At 31.5% G+C, this 25003-nt stretch overlaps 1 protein-coding gene across 5 annotated transcripts; it reads right to left on the bottom strand.

The window, feature by feature from the left end:
* LOC106689678 (ubiquitin-conjugating enzyme E2Q-like protein 1) lies at positions 1–20635 on the bottom strand. Of its 5 annotated transcripts, none has more exons than XM_067049683.1 (6): positions 12887–12993; positions 12494–12601; positions 9717–9880; positions 7283–7701; positions 6411–6537; positions 1–176 (listed from the first exon to the last, which is right to left on the bottom strand). In XM_067049683.1, exons 2-6 carry the CDS (start codon positions 12544–12546, stop codon positions 160–162), a joined length of 780 nt encoding a protein of 259 aa, XP_066905784.1. In that variant the 5' UTR covers positions 12547–12601; positions 12887–12993; the 3' UTR covers positions 1–159. The 5 variants fall into 5 exon arrangements, with proteins under 5 accessions (XP_066905784.1, XP_066905782.1, XP_066905781.1 ...); XM_067049681.1 differs by lacking the exons at positions 1–176; positions 12887–12993 and adding exons at positions 1332–1444; positions 20497–20635; XM_067049680.1 differs by lacking the exon at positions 1–176 and adding an exon at positions 1332–1444.
* Between the last annotated feature and the right edge of the window lie 4368 nt (positions 20636–25003).

Here is a 25003-nt window from a genome sequence, read left to right as displayed (position 1 = left end):
TATAACATGACACAGTAAGTGTCGGACAATACAAATGAATGCATTAATTTAAGTTCAGTCACTGAACGGACTACTAAAACTTCATTGCAGTTCTCTATGACTGATTGTGTCCAACCGCCATTATGTTTGAGGAAGATGAAGAGCTCAGTAGTTACTGTTCTACAATTCATCCTTTGCTGAAAGAAAGAAAAAAGGAAAAATTTGGTCAGTTTTCTTCAATTTGATGAATGAAAAAGTAGTTATAAAGCATTTCCATGCTTAGCGGACAAAACTTAAAATTTCAATAAGAAAACAAAATATTTTTAAAATTATTTTATGTTAAAGGCAATTGTTACACTATTCCTATGTTAGGCATTTTTTCTTTCTGATTTTTTGAAAAAGACATTTAAATTCTGTCAATAAAATAGAGTTTGATTTAAAGGAAAGCTACTTCAGTTTACTTACTGTTATGCAAAAGAGAGAAATACCTTAAATGTTCAATGACTTTTTTAATGTTTGTTATTTTCAAATATAACTCACATGAATATTAAATTAAAAGTGTGAATCTGATGGATTGGACAGAATCTGAAACTTTCCTCACTGTACAACAGGACCATGTCTGAAACATTTTGTTTCAGTCATAATATTCTTTTCGAGAATGTCTAAATGTCTTTGTCCTTCGTGTGACATGTTTGTTTTGTTTATGCTATATATACATCCTTCGTATTTATACATATATATTAAAACGTATTTGTCTGCATGTTTACATGCTGTGTTGTGTAGTATAATTTTAAATCCACCTTAACTATATTTGTGTGGTTAAAACTTCTGGGACCTTTTATTTTTCAATTTGGCAGCAGTAATAAACTATCATTGGTGTTAAGAAAAGATATGGGATAAATATGGAAATTTATCAACCGGTGAAATTCTTTCTCAGTAAGGATGTAGACTAAGATGTATTTTAGCCCTGTCTTCAATGCGATGCAGGTTGTGACCTCATGTTAAGCACCAAGCTTGGTTCGAAAACCCTCAAGGTTTGTTAGAAATTTTGTGGCTCAGAAGTAAACTACAGGTCACTGTTTTGTTGGCTTAAGGTAGGCTTTTATTGATATGGTCCACCATATTTTCTTTCATAGAGCTCACCATGGCTGTCGACTTGTGTATTGAACATCCATTATATCAGACCTAAATTTAATCAGGAGGGTAAAAATACACATAGCAGATGGGTTGGGGGAGAGGTGAGGGGGTTCTGATGTTAAAAAGCTGCATAATGTCTGTATATAATGTTAACCATAGATTTGTTAAAGATTTTATATCTTTTTTAGGAATAACATATATTATTTTGGTTAGTTCAATAAGCAAGCCAATCAGGTGACTCGAAGCAAACCTATCCTCTTGGTCAATGGTTCCTGACCTTTTCTTTTGGTAGAGGAACCGTTTTTGTAGAAGGAAAATGGCAGAACACCTACATTAACATAGAATGCAAATAAATTGAAGAAAAAAAAGATTAATTTCTTAATTATTGAATTATTATCATTCTTAATCATGGAACTCCTGTTGGGAAGCACTGTTCCAGGTTGACACCAACCTTTCTCTGTTGTGTGAGGTTCAGATTCCATGAGAGTGATGTATCTCAAGATACCCTGTGAAACTTCTTTATAGAGTATCATTGTTGCTTTGTTTCCGAGGCTCCTTAACCACCTTTACGTAGCAGCCCATTCATAGCTTGAGCTATGTTAAGTTTCTTTTTCAATTTTATATTCCATCCTTCCTTGCCTTTTAGGTAATTTAGTTGTTAGCAACAGTGGAAGTTATACAGGCAACTGTACCACTATTATAAGTAATCTGTTATTTACAGTTTTTCTTAGCTATGCATATTACTTACTCATTTTAGTCCTCGATTTAACCATCCTCTTCTCAGTTTCCTCTTGCTGGCAGCATCAAGAAATGGAAGTGGATTAGATGTACATTTTCTTCCACTCATTTCAGCTTAAGTGGGGTAATACATAAAGTAACCTATGATGGCAATGTTACATTAACATCTTTTAGAAATTCATAGACATTTTTCAGTCTATCAACTTCACCAGGCTTAGTATAATGTGTTATAATTTTTTTTTGGTTTTAAATTATACTTTCTGTATATTGGAAGAAGATAGTTGATCGTATGAAGTAGGTTGGGGAAGATAGACCGGGTGGCTGTCAACAATGGTACAAAATAATAAAAAAATAACTATTTAATGTAAAATTTTGCTCCAATGAAACCTCTTAGTCCAAAACCTTTTAGCAACATTAAATTTTTTTTTTACTATTTCATACCTTAATTGACCACCACAATATATAGGGTGTTTTTTTGAGCCCGATAGAACTTGAAATTGTAAAAAATAACACAAAAAATTAAATTGTAATCAAAATTTTTTTTTATTCGAAAGATCAATACGTGACATTAACATTTGAAAATGATTTCGGGCATATGGGCACCGCGGCTGTTCTTGACGAAGCGCATTCTGGACGTCCAATTTTGGCCGTATGTCACGAATAACACGAACAATGCTGGCCTCCAAGGCGTCAATTGTTGCTGGTTTATCAGCATAAACCAGTGACTTCACGTAGCCCCACAGGAAATAATCGAGAGGTGTCAAATCGCACGACCATATGCGGCAATTTTGCTTATTAACAAACCCGTTAAGCTAAAAATGCGCCTCATCGCTGAACACAATTTTACAGAATGCGCTTCGTCAAGAACAGCCGCGGTGCCCATATGCCCGAAATCATTTTCAAATGTTAATGTCACGGATTGATCTTTCGAATAAAAAAAAATTTTTGATTACAATTTAATTTTTTGTGTTATTTTTTACAATTTCAAGTTCTATCGGGCTTAAAAAAACACCCTGTACTTTTTACTAATATCTTCCTACAATATACTTTTTCTACAATAATTCTATTCAAGATGTGATAAGGCAAGCTCCTAAAAAATAAAAAATGATAGAATGACACCTTGTTTATTGGAACATTTAATGAACAACAATTACATGCATTAAATGATTAACAATGTATTTTGAATAGGAATCAATGATGTCAATATGTTGTAATCTATATTAATACTACACATTGGGTTGAATTCATTTTTAATTACTAACACTGGAAGGTATAAATTTAAAACATTATTCAGATAAATTACTCTCAATGTATGTACTTGAATCCATATTTAAATTGTTTGCAAAACATCAAGTGACACCTACTAAAAATTTTGATAGTTATTTATACAAAAATACTGAAATATGCCTAAAAAAATTTAAATTATAATTGTAGTTCACAACCACATTTTAAAATAAACTATGGAATTACACATATATTTTTAAAAATGTTCTTTTAGATTTATCAAACAATAAAAAAAGCTGCTAATAACATTCTTGATTAGTTTAATTTAACATTTTATTACAACAAAACACTTCAGTCATACTATTATCCGGAGGCCAAAATGCAGTTAATTAAAACCTAGTCTAATCAAAATCTACTTAAATACAAAATTATCACATTGGCTATTTAGGGAGGGTTGTCTGTCGAAATTGAGCAACTAGGGCTGTTACCCTGTATATTACATTCCCGCTACATACTTTTTAATTTATGGGTACAGCACATCACCATAAAATTTAAAATAACAATTATCTATCAGTAATCAATGATTTAATATCAACAAATACAGTTTCTCTCTCTCATATTCATCTATTGATTATAAATATAATTTAGTATTAAAAAAATTAATAATTAAGTGGATTCCAATGACAGCACAGGAATTTTGAAAATATACAAGGTGAAGTTTATTAATATTTGAAAGTAAAAAAATATGCCAAAGTGAAATGTTTTTATTAGAAAAGTATAAGTCATACCCGTAATTCCAGCGTCCTAGTTTGTGTGTGTTATACCATCTACCAAACATCAAAATTTCAAGTCCATCTAAACATTAAATAAAAAACAACATTTTGCTAAGTTAAATATGATTTTAAAAAATATCAGTAGTTAATATTTGTAAATGTTCAGTTGGGATTCCAATTGTCTACTGGCCTTTACTCAGTTGGATTCTAATACTTATTTATAAGTGTATTGTGATAAAAGGAAGTCATCAATTCAACTTTGACTGATAAATATCTAATTCATATTATATGTAATTAACAATTATTAGCTTTGTGAATGATTTAGCTTTTTACATTATAAATTAAGCGTTTACCTCTAATTTTTTATCTCCCTTTCAAGAAATATAGTGAGAAATATCTTCCATTAATAACTCATTATTTTTAGTTATTGAACCAAGAGGTAATATTATAAAAAAAAAAAAAAAAGAACTATGGAATGATAAGTTTAGTTAAGAATTGAGGCGTAAAGGCTTTGTCCCTTTTGTATATTCTCATCTCAATCGTAAACCAAATTTTCTTATTTATTGACAGGAATGTAATTTTTAGATTTTTTAAAGAGAAGATTGATAAAATAGTGTTTAATGTTGGGGGGGGAGAGGGGCAAAATATTCTAATGAGGTAGAATTACATTACATCCTCAGTGGTATATGGATACTCTTTTATTTCTTTTAACATCATTTATTGAATTATAAGTATCTTTGCCAGTTCTCTTATCATAATAATAAGTGAATTAATTCATTAACTCAATCATAATAAGTGAATTGATTCATCTCTTATTTGTGGAAACTTTATACTAAACCTATTTTTTGGATTATTGTAGTACAATACATGTTCAATGAAAAATTGAACTCTATCAACTTTGATTTTAGCTATAACTATCACTTTGAAAATGTTTACAGTGTTCCAGAGAAATATATTATTGGAGGAACTTTCAGATAGCTTATGTTTAAATTACATTAATAACAGAAATAACTGCAACAGATGTAATTCTATCATGTTCATTATCAATTATTTTACACTAATAATTTCGGATAAGCAATATTCATCGCTTCCGTAGCACCATGGTAATATCTAAATTAGCTGAGTATCTATTCAATTAAATGATTTACTACTATATTCCAATTACATCCTGTGAACAATTGGAAAAATACTAGTTTTATAAACACATATGCATATAATAATAAGTATAAACACAGTGACATGTTTGATATAAATTTATAATACATGGAATCCACTTTTAAATATAAAAATAATAAATTAGGATAACATTGATGTTATTTGACTTCCTAACTACTCATTTAATGACAAATCTAGAATGGCATAATTTTACCATATATTTACAAAAAGTTCTACACAATGTTTTCTAAAAACTTAGAAATATCTAAAATATTTAAAACTGACATAGTTTCCTTAATAATCTCTTCTTTAAATCAAGAAGTTTGAGTGGAAAACAAAAGGATCTTACCATATTACACTATGTTATCTACATAAACCTTTTCCAATAATACTGGAAAAGTCTGATAACATCATTTGTAAACAAAAAAAAAATATTCACATTGTAATTGAGAGAAACACACCCACTTATTTAAATTGAATTCAGTGCAATGACTACCTACTGCTTGAATTTTTATGGCTCAGTTTTATAAAATTCAACAATAGTTACATTTATTGAGGAAGTTATGAATTGATTAAACTAGTTTATTGAACGTCATTTTACATATATTGACAATAACTATGTAAAATGTATTTTTTTAAAGTATAAATTAGTGAAAAAAAAGATATTGTTTATGTTTAAAACTAATATGAAGAGTTTTTAGTTTTTAAAATAAGTCTCATTGATAAAAAAAAAAACTTATTGAAGAAAAAACTGAAATAAGTGAATTTAGAACAAACAACATGAATTATTACATAATATAATTGTCGTACAAATATATATCTATCAAAGTTAACTATTTAACAAACGTATAGCGATAATATTTACTTCATAGATACATACACAATATTTCTTTATATGAAGGGCCTTAGTATGGAACACCTTGTAAAGTTATTAATGGTTTGAAAATTTTACTTAATGAACAAAAAAAAAAATTAAAGGTTTGCCATAACTCAGGAAATTCATCTAAGATTTTAAACAGGTTGCTTAAAATAAGAAAGATTAAATTGTTGTAGAAAAAATATTCAGCATTAAAATATTATTGATTAAATTAAATATTTTTTATTTATGAAAATATAAAGAATGTAGAATTGCTATGAAAAATAGGAATAGAATGAACTGATAATTTTTTCTCTTTTCAACTTCACCAAAATATAATAAAAGCTAAACTTTGGCACTAATAATAAATTATCCTTCATTAATATATGATTATCACAAGTTAATACTGAAATTCATCAATCTCTGCATGAAAATCAGCATATCAAACTGACTTAAGATGGAAACAATCAAAATACCATAACAATAAAAGTTCAAAAATTATATGAAATAATTTTTGTAACCATTAAAAAAAAAAAAACTGAATTAACCATCTGCCAAAGGTGGAGTTATCCAGCCATATTTATCATGGGTCTTAACTAAACTTCGGAATGATTCTTCAGCTGAGCGTCGGTTAAACTCCTTACTTGAACTTTTTGTTTTTTTCGATATTCGCCCCTATAATAGAAAAAAAATAAATAGCATGAAATCACATAGAAATCCAATAAACAAGTATATTAAGTAGCTCTTAAAAAGTTTACATAAACTATCATTTTAAATTCTCTTTAAATCCTGAAGTGTTTGAGCTATTTTAAACTTCAGGATTTTTTCATTTCTTACTTACCTGGTTTGATGATGTCAGGAAATTAGAATGAACAACATGAAATAATGCAGAGATATATTAATGAATAAGACAAAAATATGTATTCGATGAAATTCAGTTTATCAACAAATTAAAGAGTTCTAACAAGGAAATAGATTTGAAAGTGGATAAGAAATGGTTCTGATATGTCATCTATTTTATTAATAAATAATAATTGGTGTTTTAAGGGTTTTTAATTTTCCCAGAAATTATTATATAGACGAAAAGTTAACATTTCATTATTACATATTTGACTAAGTAAACATTGAAAAACCATTAATTACTGTAAATATTTTTCTTTCAGCTGCTTATTTACTAATGCATTACTTAATTACTAATTAAAATTTGTTCCCTGTAAGTATTTTTTGAGTATTAACAGAGGATTGAGTACTGTATTTAGTGTTTTGAAAATTAAGAAGAGAATGAAATAAAAAGTATACGCCCCCAAAATTTTAAAATATGTTTCAAACTATTGAAGTTAAGATAAAGTTTAGTTAGCATTTGTTATAGTAAAATATCAAAAATAAAAACTTATTTAGAAAAAAATAAAAAGATCCTAACCTGGCCTTTGACGATGCTAGCAGCAAACTGCATAACAATGGCTTCAACGGTATATCCACTAGCCCAGCCTCTAGGGGTGAGAAGCTCCATGCAGATAGCTCCCCCTTCCATGACAAAGCCCTTCTCTATCCTTGGAGAGACGACTCTCATGAATGGAGGCACAAATGGATAATTTTCTGGGAATGTGAGCTGCAATGAAATGTGGTTGACTCCGTGTTCCCTCATATCTGCGGCCAAATCGCTTTCACTATCCACGCTATACAGTCGAACATGCCAGTCATATAAATTATCATTAATCAGTTCAACTGTAAAAGGAGGATCTTTTGTCTGACTTTTCTTAATGTCATGTAGTTCTTTCATTAATCGCCGACTACGAACAGACTTTGGAAATCCTATATCAGAGGTACCACTTTCAGAAGCTGAAAAATTTAAACATAAATGCATATTAAAACTTGCAAGTAAAACAAAATGGGTTCAACATTTACATTAAATTAAAATTGATTATGATAATGTCACTAATGTATACATTCATTGGTTGTAAAGGTAAGTCATAAATTAATGTAGTATTTGTTCTCATAGCTGAGATCTAAAATTCTAATTGAGTCCTGAGTTAAAAAAAGATGTTAGTAAAAATAATTTAGTTGGTATAGTATGGTTCTGCCGAGAGTTTTAAAAAGTTATAATATAAAAAAAAATAACTTTTATAGGAGAGCCAATTGAATTTCCAATTTGGAGCCAATTAGTTTCCAATAAATCAGCATTTATCCTGATTCTTTTACATTAAACTTAAAGAAATTGAAGATCATTAAATTTCATTCGAATGAAACAATACTTAATTTGTTCTTCAGAAGAACTGGTATTTTTAACATTTATTCTTTTTACCATCCTCAACATCCCATTCATTCATACATATCAACATAAATTATGAAATATTATTTTTATAATATGTGGCATATTAAAAAGAGGAATGAGAATTTTTTAAAAGGTGTACCCTCTCATACTATTAAAGGAGCTCTTATGTTACCATTAATAATGAAATAACTTATAAATTGCCCTGTAATAAAAAAAAGTAGTTAAAATAGTTTATAAACATTTGCTTGTTTATAAAATATTACTAATGATCCTTTATGGTTATGTATGTCAAAATCAATCAATAATTCATTACTTAATCAATACTATTTAGAGATATAGAAAATATTATAAAAAAATGTGTTGTCAAAATGGAGAATTGATTAAAATTTATATATTTTGGTCAATAGTGGATCTTGAAGAAAAGAGTAGAATGGAGAGAGTAAGCAGCTATGAAAAGTGTAGCAAATAAGGCAGCTCTTAAGAGCACCAAGGGCGTCGTAGAGAAGTAGGAGTCGATTTAAGCAAACCTTACTTAAGAACGTAACTATGGCGTTACTTTGTCGATGAACTAAATGACTGAAAATTGTATTTATTCCCACAGTATATTTAATTTATATTTCCAATTGAATGAAAAATGTTTAGGATATAATTATTATATAAATGGGGAAAATTTCTATTTAGCTCAACATAAAAGCTGAGCACAAAGGGTGTACTAAACTTCCCTCTTTTTGTTTTCACTTTGAAGGAGAGTAGAGTATGCCACTCTGCCCCCTCTTTACTCAATGTTAACAGCAGCAGAAATATTGACTGAGTGGAGGCTAAAAAATTATTTTCCTTTCTTTCATTTTAATAAATGCTAGTAAATAATTAATTACTGAATTGAACAAAGTATTTGCCTCATCTATGGAATCAATATAGCTTCTGCTTTGAACTCCAAGTTACTGTACGGCTGTTCCAACATACTAGCTCAGTCTCAAGAAATTTGTAGGTAATTAAAAGCTATTTACTTAACAGCCTGTTCAGTAGGCTGAATTATTTATTGCATTCTCGTGTAAGGTTTTTATGCAGGTAAGTCTTTCATCAAGAAGCAAATTATTTTATAGTAATACTATTTCATTTTGTCTTTTCTTTTATTGGTATATAATTTTCTTTTCACTTATTTTTAGTTTAACCCTATCTTAATTTACCTTTTTGTATCTTATTATCTTACTATTTCAAAATGTTCTTAGTTGTTTTTATATCTTTTTAGCCCTGATGAAGCTCAACAAATTGGGGCGAAATGTTGGAAAATGTTGGAAGTTTTTTTTTTGTTGACCGCAACCCAGACCATTTTCTTCATATTTGAAATTATACGGTCAATTATTTATTTTTATATATCACTCTACTGTTTTGACTGTAGCTCAATAATAAATTTCTTAATTTTTTTTTTTTAACAACTGACATTTGATTAAAAACTAATACAGTGGACCATATAAGACTGGATTTATGAAAGAAAAATCAAAAGCAGATAACAGATATTTTGAAAATAAAGTTTAAGATTTAATATAAAAAGATATACTTAAAATATTCAATAATTAATTACTTTGAGGTGGGGACTTCTTAAACAATGTATTGACTTTGCCTTGGCCAGAAGAAGCCTCGGGTTGTTTCATTTCAGCAGGGGTCACCATATGATGGCGCATAAGGTGTCTTCCTCCAGATCCATTTCCTTGGCCAACTGCTCCATCTTTATCCTTTTCACCATTCCTATCAGGTAGATAAAAGTAACAATTATAAAATTTCATCTCAAGTATTATTAATAAAACAATGAAACTATTAAATTGTTATTTAGTGTTAAGAGTAAATGTTTACTGAAGGATAGTTACTTTATTTTATTTATTTATTTTTTTGAGGGGCAGGATTTAAATAAATTGACAGTGAACCAGTCAATAAAAGTTTAGTGAATCGGAGTACTTAATGCCAATAACTGAAGGTTTCAGCAGAATATTTTTCTACTAGTAAGACAGTAAGATTGTAAGCCTGTTAAGTAATAATATGAGGCATCAAGAATTGTAAGGATTAACATATTATGAAATGGATTGAATAGACAGGTATGTTAGTTTGATATTTTCTTTAGAACAGAAACTTAGTTACAAATGTTCTACAATTCAAGAGCAAAAAAAAATGTATGAGTAAATTGATTTTGTGACATGAGAAGAGATGAAAGTGTTTGGAGGGGAGGGGCATCCCTGATCAATTTTAGCGGGAAAAGTTATTTTATTGTAACCAAAGAGGAAGAAGAGCTTAAACTAGGTTCAAAAATCTACAACAAAACTAAAAACGACTAAAAATATTGTTAACAGTAGTTAACAATCCCGGCGGTGCCGTGTAACTTAAGTGAGCTCCTGTTAACATATTCTTTCCTATTCCAATTAAAAAAAAAAAATTGACTTAAGAATGGCTGTTTTAATATTATTATTGGAAATTTATATGATCATCTTCCTTTTTTTTTTCGATCCCTCTAAAACAGAAAATAAACAGGTAATTAGTGAATGCTTTACTGTGAAAAAAGGAATAAATCGTGTTGGGTATTACCTTTTACTACCTTTGTATTTTAAGGTTACCTGTAATGTTTATTTGTTACTTGTAAAATATTCATTCTGAATGGTACTGTTTTTAAAATCCGGAGGTGAGGGGCCTCCTCAAAACTTATCGTTTCTCGGGTTATTGGCTAAGATCAAAGTGTAGATCATTATCAATACAATATTAATATGTTACACCTACTTTCCAGAAGTTTCACTTCTATCTGCCAGTCCTAAGAATGACAAATAGTATTACTTGCACAAGAGATATCTCTGGGCCTTTAAACGCCATCAAGAGATGCTACGTATAACGTATAAGATGTCAACTTTTAGCTCATCAAAAATTGAAGAATTTACAAGAAATAGTACATATATCAAGATGGTAAAAGACCAGAAGATAGTGTCACTCACTACATCATATATTTTTGTTTTATGTGTTCTGTTATTAATTATACTTCAATCTTTGAATTTATAGAAGTTTTAAATTTCACTGAATCTGATCATGCATTAAGTTATTCGTTACTGTATGTGATGTGACAAACAAGTATCTTAGCGTTATCTTCATAAATTATAAATTCTTAGTAATTAATCCCTAGAGTTTAAGTTCCCAGGAATTTCACATCCCTAATCAACAAAGATAAATTGTAAATAGGGTTATATATAATTTTCTTAGTTTTTTAAGTGATGTATATAATTGCAATTGTTTTTAATAAATAACTAAATAGGAGGTAAGAAAAAAAAATCCCTAATCATCGGGTATTATGATCGACCAGAAGACGTGAGATACCAAATAAAATTACTTATAATCCTTAAAATGGAAATGTAGGTGCATTTCATGAGACAACCTTTATAGCTACAGTACCGCCGTGGCTTCAGTTCAGCGCATACAGTAAAAGGAGCAGTCATTCTTCGTATTTAAACCAATGGTTGAGTCGCGTTACTCCCGGGCTAAAAAATGCATGGCGGAAATCCTTGGGACGGAGATACATGGAAAGAGCTAACTTTTGAGAACTTATTAGCATTAGTACTTTCTGTTCCTGATCTATTGTCGCTTTGTTCCGTATTAAAAACAAAAGCATTATGTCTTTGGTATTTAAGCTTTTCATACAACCAGAGGTTCGGTTATTTAATCAAAAGAGGAATGATTTTTCGTCAGAGATCAATAGAATGAGCCAACTGATGAGGTAGTACGAGTAAGCTGGTCTAGGCTGGTGCACCGCTGTAGGAGCCACGTGGACAGATGCGGACCTGGAGGGCTGGACCTAAAGGACGGATGCAGGGGACAAGATGCAGCTTTATCAGTAAGGTGCTCAACCGAGCGCTGGGTTGTAACAAAATAAACTAAAAAAATTGTAGAACGGAACCCCCGTAACATTATTATATAATTGTATAATAAGAATATAAAAAATAAATTGTTGATTTTTGGTAGCAGTATCATGCGCAAGCCCAGCGCACTACCCTATCGCTACCGTGAGGAAGGAGGATAAAAAAAAGTTAAAATGTTCAGTCTCAACCATAAGCGAAAGTTTTCCATTAAATGGACATTTAACGTTAAAAGAGGAGATATTTGATTAGAACTATTCCAATACTGATAATGTTCCCTTGGTCAATGGCAACTGGTGGAATCTTTTCTGAAAATCAAGCAACTATTTTAACCACAATGTACATATTTCGTTATTTAGTGTTTCTTCAAGCTTATACTATTATGAATGAAAAATTAGAAATCATGAGTGTTTTAAATTTAATAAAATAATATATAATCTATTTGAAAAGAGAAGTTTTAAAACTTATTACTCACCGAAAGAGACGATGGAAAACTGACACAACTTTCCCCATGGAGCGTGAATTCATTTCTGAGATCTTCAAAGAATAGATTAGAGACCCTCAGCCAATGGGGTCTTCTATCCTACAGGAAAAATTTAAATAATAAATTGCTTGTTTGTACAAAAAACATTACCCAATAACACCATGTAATAAATATTTCTAGATTTAATTCACAGCATTGAAAAACAAATGATTATATTATTGCTATGTATTCATAATTCGTTAAAATATTTTATTGCCGGTCTTGTTAAAAAACGGCGAATTCAACAAATTAGGATATCAAAAACATTTTTTGATTGTCACCTTTTTACTTGATACTCATTGTTACAAATTAAATTAAATAGATTAAAAACAATTAGGAATGTACCAGGTTCTCAAAAATATGAATATATCGTAGGTTTTCATCCCCAAAGAATAGTTAAGTACAAAATATACTCTTCTGAAAGATGTTGGAATCGCCTTTTTTTTTTTTTTTTTTTTTCCAGAACATCTGTTAATAAATACAGTACTTCTGTCAAATTATTTTAACAAATATTTACACAGCATAAAGCAGATATTAAAAAAATAATTAAAAAAAATGTTTCTAAAACTAGTACAAAATTATTCAAATAACAAAAACCTAACAACAGAACTTCCAGAAATGTTGGTTTTCTAGAATTATTACACAGCGATTTTTTTGTTACTTCCAACTTATAAATCTATTTACTAGTAGTTCTAACTTTTTAATGACTAATTTAAAAAAAATGTTCAGTCATTTAAAAGGATTGAACTTCGACAAATATTTTTAGTTACTAGTAGGCTTCTAAGGCATTGATAAAGACCAATATGAGGCTGCACTTGAGGAACGGGTTGTGCTCAAGATAGGTTAAAAAATTAAAAGTTAGTGTCGTCATTGTCTTAATAAACTACAGCGTAGCATCCTGATTCTCTGACCAATAGGGTATTATCAAGGAGGTTTTATGAATAGAAAAGCGATGTAACAACAAAAAGAAAAGCCTAATCAAAAATTATGTACCCAGGGATATCGTCATAGGGTGGGATGGTGGGGTAAGCAGGTTGAACTAATTTAAAATTGCTAAATCTATGGTAAAACAGTACCCGAAGAGGTTAGTATACTCAAAATTGGTTAGTTTAGAGAGGTTAGTTTTCCGAAAATGTGTAGTAAAAGGACAAATTTCAGGGAATATTCCAAAGGCTTGCGTTAAGTTGGGATATTCGGTCAAATTGCGGGGAAATTTTAGATTCCCCCTCATATCCTCTTTCAATAAGTAGGAGCAGCTTCCGAGAATTGACGAATGGGTTATTTGATAAGTAACAAATCATTTGTTCATTGTGGATCTAAAGTATGTGGTTTACCCTCAGCATTCCAAGATTAATACCCTCGTTGTTGGGCTAACCAGACCCAAATGAACTTCCAACTGTAGTAATTGAAACAGCATTATTGACATATACTATGGTAAAGGAAATGTTAAGAATCAGTTGATTTTGTTATCAGTTCTTTAGGAGAATAGACAAGAACATAACCAAGGAATCTTCAGCTCATGGATTTAATTATAGTTGATTAAATACTGAATTCAAGGTTTGCATTGACTAAATCAGTGCATTTTATGCTACTTTAATTTAAATATTTCACTATAGTGGTATATTTTTTTAATCGGATATTTGTTCCATTGAGAAAATATGACGTAACGTTGTCATAATCTGATAAAGTAAAAGCCATAGCTAAAAGCGAAGCCAACCAACGGTCAGTCCATTTGTGCTAGGAATCAGTTGTGGGCAGGAGTGGACGAACTATTAAAGATAGAGAAGGAAAATAGTTCAAGTATCTTGAAAATTTTTAAATGAAATGAGAACTGAAACAATTTTTGGAATTTATTTGTTAGTATATCAGAAGATAAAAATTATTTGGTTTTATAATAATTGTTTTTCGACTAGCTAGTTATTAACGTCAGAGTAGATGATATACGAGATAATAAAAAACTATAATTTATATTGTACTCTTATTTTCCATGAAATTCTCAAAAAATATAATTAAATGTGAAAAATACGTACATCAATGAATAACCAACAGGCAGGGATTACTTTCTTACATAAAATATTTTAAAATACAAAAGCATTTTTATCCTTTAAGATATATCCTAAAGTAAAGTAGGTAAAAAAAAAAGTAAATACGGATTAAACAAAATATGTGGTTTGTTGCAGAAATGGCAACAATTTCGGTTTAGGCAAAATAAAGGCCGCACAAAATTTAAGGTAGGTATATGCCTGTTATTTACTTGTGTCTTAAAATAAATACAGATAAAACAAAATATATGGTTACAAGTAGAAATGAGAACAATTTCGACGATATAGATATAGAAGGAAACACATTTGAACAGGAAGGGAGGTTTAAGTATTTAGAGCCAAAGGTAACAGGAAAAAATATATTGATGAGAAAATAAAAGCGAAATTAAAAGCTGGAAAAGCTTTTATTTATTGATTTCGAAATCACTTAGCTTGCGCCTTCAGTCTAGAAACACAAAACTTAGAATTAACAAAACTATTCTTCATCTTTCTGTCATTTAGGAATGCGAAAGGTGGTCTCTTATATTTAGGCAGGAACAGACCGAAGCGTAGGATTTTTAGTTTCATTGGACAATTGCATGTAGACAGCAGTCGGCGGAATCAACAAAGAACCTTCGGGTTCGCTAAGCCTATATACCATTTAACATGAAGTTCACACTCGCTAGTTTTTAATTTGTACAACTTGTGTTTAGTTGGTGTACTTGTTAAGTGTAAAACCGTGACGTAAGGTTTAGACAGGAACGTTAATTTTTAATCTGATCTGTGATCTTGTAATTCTTTCCGTTACCTTTTGGGCAACATTCTGTGTTTTTGGGAATCGTGCCTCAGCCTCCGACTAATAATTATGTAATCGCTATGCTGTACAACGAGATATAAGCGCAAAGGTGAAGGCATTCAATATCGCCTGGGTTGGCCTTGCCGAAGCTCCATCAAGACAGAAGAGAACGTATCGATTGTATTACTGACTGGTCAGCGGGATGCTTCGTAGTAAACCAGTGAGTTCTCTTCGCTTGTCGAGATATAAGAAAAATTAAAAGGAGTCAATTATTACTCGGTATAAATACAGTATGATCTTAAAGACCCACTCTCATCAAGAAATTTATCAACGTTCCCTTCCACGGTCGCTTGAGAGCTCTATATTTGCCAAATAAATCTTCTTTAATGTTCATCAATATTGAAATCGCATCTTGTTCCATCGAAGAAACTTCTCAGGAGAAATTTATTACGTTAAATCATTTGTCTGAGGCAACGGTTTCCAACCCTTTGTACCTTAGTTCCCTTATTTTTACTAAAATCTTGCTTAGCTTCCCTAAGTAGCAATCTGAGTGCATAAATACTTTCCTGATATTGTAAATTATTTGATATACTATGGCTAAACATACATTCAAAGTAATTTTTTAATGATTAACCTTATGTGAATTAGGAGGAGATGGTCAGAATTAAGGTCAAGATGAACTAAGGACAAAAATATTTTTTAACTCTTTATTGATTCCCAACCACTCGATCCACAACGTAGAATCAAATAAAAAATTTCATTGTTCATTGTTGTACATCTCCACCGATCACATTTCTGAATAAGACTTATATTGTGGATCGAAACGTCGGCCATCAATAAATCGTTGAAGACTATTTGTGGTTTTCTTTACCGCAACTCTGACCATTTCCTACTTATATATCAAAAATATTTGTGGAGTATATGGATCAGAATAGCTTCCTCACTGTCTTTATTTTCTTATTTCCTTTTTTGAAAGTTGTTTTTCCTAAAATTATCCTATATTCCTGTATATTTCTATTGGGTCAGAAATTAACGCATTTAAATGTTAATCATTTGTCTTTTGAGAATAAAATTCACGACGAGAAGACTTTGTTGAAACAACGCTACATATGCTTAAGGCTTATGAAAATGAAGTATTGCTTACAGTATTCGGTCCGAAGTAGGATGAGTTAATCGGAGAATTTATAAGGCTACAAAACACTGAATTGCGTGAGCTGTATTCAGTAAATGTAATTCAGATGACAGTATTGGGGTGAAAAAGTTGGGCTTGTAAACTTGTGGGGTTTAGAAGCGAATTTTTCTAAAAATTTAATAATCACTAATCCGGCTGATAAACGTCGACCGATTTAGTAGATTTGGGTTTGGACGAAAATCACTGGATCGGTGCGTGTGGACAGCAATTGGTGGTACCTTGGGGTTCGCTAAGCCTTTTATTATTATCAAATTTAAGACTACGAGGCATCGTCTGATGTTCCGGCAATAGTGTATTTAGCAGTAGATTTAAGCATTCATTTGTGGGTTGCACGTAACAGCTTTGCTGATCTATTTTATGCCGATTTGATCATTGTTTCTTTGTATTCGAATTCGTCGTATTTTATTTCTGTAACATCAGCACGTTTCACATTGGGGCTAAAGGGAAATCGTGGGTCTCTTAAGTAAAAAAGAAACATTACTACTTGCACCGTAGAGTTAACATTCGCATTTTCTGGTAGGCGACAAAAAGGAGCATATGAAACACTTGAATACGCAATGACACAATGTAAGTGAGGTAAGGAACGGTACGCCATCCAGGTCGGAGAGTGCGGGAAAGTGGGGCACCGAAGGAGGAGGCGCAATGGCCAACTGGGTTATTGAGTTCTAATGTCACCCATTCACCGTCTAGTCTCTAATCTCTCTGGTATCTATCTTGTGTTTAAGCCTCTTCCCTGCTTCAGAGTTCGCTCTCACCCATCTTTTAAAGACTGAACTACTAACGATGAGAATATTGGTTCCCATTTAGGTTGTTTGTTATACAATGAACCTTAATCTCGAATGAATCTTTTTTGAAGTTTCATGACAAGAAAATGCATCCATAGATAGAAACGAACCAGGTGGTGGAAGTTAATTCATTTTCCTATTACTTGTTATATATGTACAGAATTAATTATCCGAAATATACTATTGTTAAAGAAATAACTCATTTAAATAACTTTAATGAACATTAACCGAATTAACAAAAATAAGAGTAGGTCATGGATGCTGTATAACATTTTGATTAGTAGGGAATATCGAAGAAGTTAGTTAATCTAGTACGGATGTTCATTATCAAAACGTTAAATCAAGTTCGAATCGGTAATCATTATTATCAGAAGTTAGAGGTTCGGTTGGGCTTAAACAATGCGATTCTCAATCACTTGTCTTTTTTAATATAGTAATACGTTATTCAAAGTGCGATGCATACCGAAGAGTTTAACTTTAGGTGGGTCAGGAAGAGGAAACTGTAGAACTAAATAATGTTCCATACAAAAGTTTATCAATGTAGTTGATTGATAAACTCTTGTAAGGAACTAGGTTTAGAAATAAATACGGATAAAACACATTCGAAGAGGTAGGGATGTTTAAGTATTAAGGTTCTACGAATAAAAGAAAAAACATTAAATTGATGAGAAAATAAAAGAGAGGTTAAAGGTTGGAAATGCTAGTTATTTTTAATTTCGAAATTGTTTACCCCGGCCTTCTGTCTAGAAACGTAAAAGTTAGAATTTATAAAACTATTATCCTTCCCACTGTTCTTTACAGATGTGAAACGCGGCCTTTTACATAAAGTGAAAAATGGAAATAATGTAAGTATAACGTAGAACATTACGTACAATGTTCTGACCAAAAAAGGATGAGTTAACGGGAGAATTTAGAAGGGTGAATTGAGGGAACTGTACTAGGTAAATATAATTCAGGTAATAAAATAAAATATAATTACGGCTAATAATATGGGCATGGAAGTTTGAAGGACTTAGTAACGAAGGGATGCCTAAAAGTTAATAAACACTGAACCAACAGGTAAACGTCTGAGGGTAGAACGAATCTTATGTGGTAAGATTGTGTTAAAGATTAACAGGATTGTCTTAAGACTGCTTTAATAGATTTGAGTTTGGAGTGTCACTGGGCAGATGTATGTAGAGAACGTTTGGTGGTATCGGCAACGATCCTTCGGGTTGGGTTCTCTTAGCCATTATTATTAAGGGTTGTAACCTACACACACAACCTGTGTTTAAAGTACTAGTACTAGTAATGGTGGGAGGGGGATAAGTCCGGCAAGTGTGGCTAGTGGTCCTTTTTGCCAACCCCTGACGGCTACCTAGGTTGCCGTCGCGTACTAACCAAGTCAAGATTAATTCTTCGGGACCGCCGAAAAATGAATGTTTAACTGCCCCAGGTGGGAATTGAACCCACAACGTTCCGAACCGAGCGCACTGGGTCCGGAATATCGAAGTAGTTATAAATCTAAAAGCCCCAACCCGCACGGCCGCCAGTTCCCTTGTGTTTAAAGTAAATAGTATTCAAATGGTAATGCAATATATGTTATTGAATCGAACTGATTTAGACAAAGAAAATTACATACAAATTTTTGAAACACTCATTTTAAAGGTTAATAAAAAAAAAATTTTCTATCTTATTCAGGATTAACTTCCGATGCCAGCAGTGTACCAAACCGGTATACAGTGCGCAATAGCAAAAAAAGTGTTTGGTTTTTTTTATAATCTGTAGCGCTAAAACGGCTCAAACTGTTGTGATAAATCTTATACTTTAAGAAATCTAAATTTTTATAAATAGAATAAAGTTCTCTACAAAATAAAAATAATATCGTCTATAAAGGATCAAATTGAGAAGAGGTACGGAATAGATCATTATATCTACATTATTAAAACTATTTTGCGCCAAGTTCCCAAGGAAACCGGTTCATTTTTTTACTAGTTTTCAGAATAAAATCTGTTTTTTTCCGGAACACTGCAGATACCCGTTTGAATGACGATTAAATTGTCTTATGAGTTAAATTAGTATAGGAGTAATTTTATTAAACCAATCTAGAAAAGATATATAGTGGCCACATCTAATACTTTGTTTTTCAAATAACTCCGAACAAGGCTGTAAGCTTTATAATATGAAAATATAGTTTAACAATTAATATCGAACTTCCATTTAATTTAAAAATCTGAAATTGATTTTTTTTTAAAATAAATTAAAAAAAATTTGCATCTGCTTAAGATTTCTTGGTTATTTGTATACACACAAAGTCTTGACGTTGTTATTTAGTTCCGGATTTAAACCTTTGGAGGAATGATATGTTTTTCTTAAACAATTGTATGAATCAACATTTTTTAAGTTGTTTATGAAATTAAACAGCATAATCTAGAGAGATAGAACAGGATATGATCTTATACCGACGATTTTTAAACAAATATACACATCTGACCTTACCATGCGAAGTAAACAACTAATCAAACTTCATCAAAGAATTTGCGACCGATTTGAGGAAATAAAAAAAATATTTCCCTGCAAAATAAAGTTGTTTGCCTTGCCGTACCCCCACTCTAGGCGGTCTTCCTCATGGTGTTTTGCTTCCCGCTTTCTTCCAGGATGTTTCTCAAAGAAAGTTCTTTTTTTTCGACTTCAACAAAAAAAGTGGCCAATCAAAGTTGAATTTAATAAGGTTATACCTATATTTCATATCGTTATAATTTTAAAAACTCGATGAGAAAAAGATATATATGAATATAATATGATTATTTGAATAAGAAACCAAGTATAAATAATTTTTTTTATAACCAGAGAGAGAGAATTGGTTTTAGAATTTGAACGTTCAACTACCATACAAACCTATTTTATTATATAACCACTAAGAATATAGCTTTTGAAATACAAATATTTAATGATTTATTTTTATAACGCTTTTTATAAAGTACAAGTGATATGGGAATATAGCGGTTTCTTTCTCTGCTTTTTAACGGTCCTCATTATTAGAACTGTTGAACGTTATACATAAATTTCAAACACTAATAATCATTTCAAAGAAAAACATGAAAAGAGGGACCTGAGAGGGCAGACATTGGTAGAATACGTAACTATAGTTAGAACAAACGGTTGAATGGAAGGCTACTTACATAAACGAACGTCCCTAGAAAGTAGTACAGTCTGCATGCTCTGGATGGAGCAAGTCATGGCCGCATAATAACTACCTTTACACTAAAGTCCAACATCTTTTTGTTTCAAGTTCTGTGATGAAGTATTATTTGTTAGCCATGATTATTGCGATAGGCAACACAGCTGTGATTGGTCGAGTCAAGCGGGGACCAAAGAGGTCACGATGAAAAGTCTTGGAGAAATTCCGAAATTTTGCTCGTTTGTGTCTTTTAGATTTATAACAAATTCCAATTTTGTGACTGTTTCTTTGAAAATAATTACAATAAATTTCAAACAATGAGTCTTTTTCGGTTTTTCTACCACAGCAATAAAATAAAGGATTTTATTTCACCACCCTATACTACACTTTTTTTTTAATAATTACTTTATTTATTGATAAATATTATTAAAATCTGCCACAAACTTGGGTGATGAGTAATATTGGTAATTGAACACATTCATACCAAAAATAAAATAAAATAGATAAAAATAAAAGTAAATAAATAAAATCTCTATACGTTATAAAAAGAAAAAGATATAAATAATATGGACATAATCGAATATTGTAAAATAAATTAGGAGGGTGGTCTGAAAAGTTTCCGACCACAACGTGAAGATGGCGGCACTCGTGAATAAAAGCAAGTGAATTTTGTTGTTCATCTGTTGTCTGTTACCCACCAAAGTTTCAGCCATCTTGGACTCGCAGTGTTTAAGTAACAGTGGTTTTGTGAAAATGGAAATAATCGAGTATAGAACTGTCACTAAATATTTGTTTTTGAAAGGCAATAGGCCTACGCAAATTAAAGATGAGTTGGATTCTGTGTATCATCATTTACCACAGTGAAAGTTTGGGCAGCTGAATTTAAACGTGGCCGTAAGAACTTGGGAGACGATGAACGTTCGGGACGTCCAAAAACTGCAACTACCGACGAAAACATCACCCAAATGGAGAGTTCACCAAATGGGGCAAGAAGACCGTCGATTTAAAGTGAGAGAGATAGCAGAGGTTATGAACATGTCAAAAGAACGTGTTTGTTACATTAAATGAACATTTAGATATGAAAAAGCTTGAAGTATGTTGGTACGTTGGGTGAAGTATGTAGAGTTACAAGGAGACTATGTTGAAAGATTTCAGAAAAAATGTCTTGTATTTTTGTTAGATCGGAAACTTTTTAGACCACCCTCGTACATACAATAGTTACAATTTCGACATGAGGATCCCCGAGTCTACTCTATCTCCCACGTGTGAGGGGTAGAGCAGGGCTCTTTGAGATCCCAGAGCAGCCCTCTCACAGCGTCACTGGTAATGAGCCAGTGTAGGCTGATTAATTGCAATATAACCGCAATCACTCTACATGAACGTAGCATTTGGTCAGAACTCCAATTGTCGATTTTTTAATTAACAAAAGGTCTCTAGGTCACTGCCGTTTCAACCTTCGAGGTGGATTGTAAGGACGGGTGAAACTGGGTAAGGATTGAACTAAAAGAGTAGGATGATTCGAAAGGTTTATATGAAATTTTGAGAATTTGGTTGGTATGAGGTCAAGGACAAAAGGTCATGGTGTAGTTTTCTGTTGGAAACGTAATAGAGTTCATTGACTATGGTTTTAAGGATTTTGGACTGAAGAAAGGATTGGTATCGCTGGAAATTTTTGGAGTATTGAGGATCTGACAAGCCAAAAAATGAATATTTTCACTATGAAAACTGGGTATTATTCGAATACATTCAAATACTCATTTTATAATAAATTAAAGACTTTTTTGATTCTTATGATTATTTTTTAGCCACTCCGTTTTGAAGCTAGAATGATTATAAAGAGGTCTAGGGAGAAAAGTTAAAATTTCTAATCAGCACCTCAAGAAGAAAAGTATGAGCAGTTTTCAGAATATCTTTCTGATCCTCATTTGACACCACTCTATTCAACAAGGAGCCCCTAAAGTAGAGGTATCCAACTATTGGAATCGAAAGTTTATCCACTCCTCTAATGGTCGTTCCATCCTTCCAGATCGAAACTTCATCTCCTCATCTGAATTCTCTCACTTCCCGGAGACTGAGAATCTGACCTTGGGCATTGGAGAATAGGTGCGAGTTTGGAATGCGTCAACATCTGGGAAGTATCTCAATATCACAAGCCACGAAAACAAGATGGAACAAGATACTGATCAGACCATTCCTTGCGCAAGGGTCAAATAAATGAGCCTTACCGAGCGGGATGAAGGGGTGATGAAAGGGTCTATTATTTGAGAGAAAATCTATAAACGAATTAACGCCCAGTGAACAACAGATCAATACGGAGATGGCGCACGAACAGTATCCTTCCTTCTTAACGAGCCAGATGCAGTAAAAATTGTCAACCTCAGTAGGTCGCAAAGGATGAGATTTCCAAAAATCTCATTGACGACAAACTTGAAGATTTTATGATCCAGTTCGATTGAATTGAAGGGCGGATACAATTTACTGCTTAAACTGGGAAAAGCTGCTTGCGGATTCTAGATCCTAGTTAAGGGGATGTCGCGCCTATTAAGCGTGTTGGTGATTATAATTGTTATTAGGGCTACAACAAAAGGTTAGCCCGATATCACCAATCTTTTGTATCGATGAGAGGAAATATAAAGATTTATTAAGAGCGATTGTCAATTAAGAAGTGTAAATATCGGGTTGAATGATAACTGATAAACTTTTACAAAGTACACGGCCGTCGCGGTTTCAACTATCTTTTTAAAATCTCATGAAAGGTTTTTACGACGCCACTGTAACAAGGCACCTCGGTTTAACTAGAATAGATTACGATTGCTGTAAGCAGTAGTTATTCAAGGTGAGCTATTATTTATTACCTATCTTATCTCTGACGAATTATGAATTTTAATATGAAAGGCGGTAGTTTAAAACTTAAAATGATGAAATATGTCTTCCTAAAAACGTAAAAGTACAGATATTTCATACTTTATTTAAGTTGAGTGCTAAAAGTAAATTGGATCTCATAAGCTGCCGTAAGTTTGCCAGTTGAGAGAGAAGCATCGGGAAGTTCCGGAGTCCTGCTCTTTCCTCCCCAAGGGGGGGGGGGGGGAGGGGAATGCTCGGTCCAGAGATCCCCACGCTGAATATAAATAGGAATGATTATGTTTAACGTGTTATTTTACTTGTAATCATTTAATTTATATGTTTGTAAATATGGTGTGAATGAGCTCTATGATCTATATTACCATTGTTTAAAAATATGACAGAATATAATATTACAAAAAAAAAAAAAAAGTGTATTCAGTCCTGAAAAGGTAATTAACAAGGAGTAATTGCTTTGTTCTTACCGAAGGTTTTATTGCATAAACATATTCTTTTGTTTTGATTAAATTGATAATTGACTTGCCATAGAATGTGTAACATCTTCAATGGCATTACTCACAAAGCTCTAAAATCTAAAATATTTTAACATCTCAATTTGAGTAGATGCACAACGCGAACAGGCAACAGAAGGAAGTGATTTTATGATGGAAACTAGGAAACCTCTATTTGGGTCAGAGAGGTTGTTTATGTTTCGCTTTCATAATGGCTACCTTACCATCGTCACGTACTCAGCTCTTCCTAGCGACTAGTTCGTAGCTTGCGAGGCCAACGTGCCATAAGGTAGTCTATTAGCTACAAAGAGGTAGGAGTAACCGGCAGCTTTCTCTGTAATCCATCTTACTTATCGATTAATTTTCTTTAGATAAGCACCGCACCTTTATTACGCTAGATATATTTGAGCTAGTCGGAAAAAAATAGTAAATCTATTATTTTTTTATAAAAATTAATTTCGATGTTTTCTAGCCATAATATTAAAAACTTAGGGACTGGATTAAAATCCTTCTAGAAGAGAGATCATAACGACAAAAATAAAATAAAGGAGTATTTCTCTACCAACTCAGTCTTTGATATCCCAAAATTAGACCCAGGTTTATCTTGTCTTTTAAAACTCCCTCCTGACTTAAGTTAGAAGTGTTGATTCAAATACCTTTATAAAGGTATATTCATGTTAAACCAATGATTAGAAAGGATTAAAATTGTTTTGATTATAGAATTTAATTATAGTATAGAGAACAAACAAAGTATGACAAAAATATTCATAACAAAGGGAATCTTTTAATGTCTCACATTGCCTTAATTTAGAAATAAAAACACAATGGTTCCTAATACATATATATTTTCTTCTAGGACGTTTAGGAGTACTTTATGTCCTTTTTATAATTTACTATTTTTTTAGAATCAGTACATTTACAATTGTAAACAATTAATTAGTTTCATTTCTAATAATTAATGATAGAAAAAAACATTCAATAAATATTTTAGCATCATTTTTTACTTATTTAAACTCTAGCTATTGACCATACTAAAACGTTATAAATTTAAATTTTATTATATCGATGACTTAATTCACAGTGTTGCTTAGTACATTTTTACTAATTTTAGGAAAAGTATAATTAAAGGTTTCCTTTTTTAGAAAAATTACAATT

Source organism: Halyomorpha halys, unplaced genomic scaffold (genome assembly GCF_000696795.3).
Source record: "Halyomorpha halys isolate HHAL.00 unplaced genomic scaffold, Hhal_1.1 Scaffold1425.1, whole genome shotgun sequence".
In the NCBI taxonomy this organism is placed as follows: Eukaryota; Metazoa; Arthropoda; class Insecta; order Hemiptera; family Pentatomidae; genus Halyomorpha; species Halyomorpha halys.
Note: the sequence above shows the minus strand (reverse complement) of the source record. Positions and strands in the feature narration are given on the sequence as shown.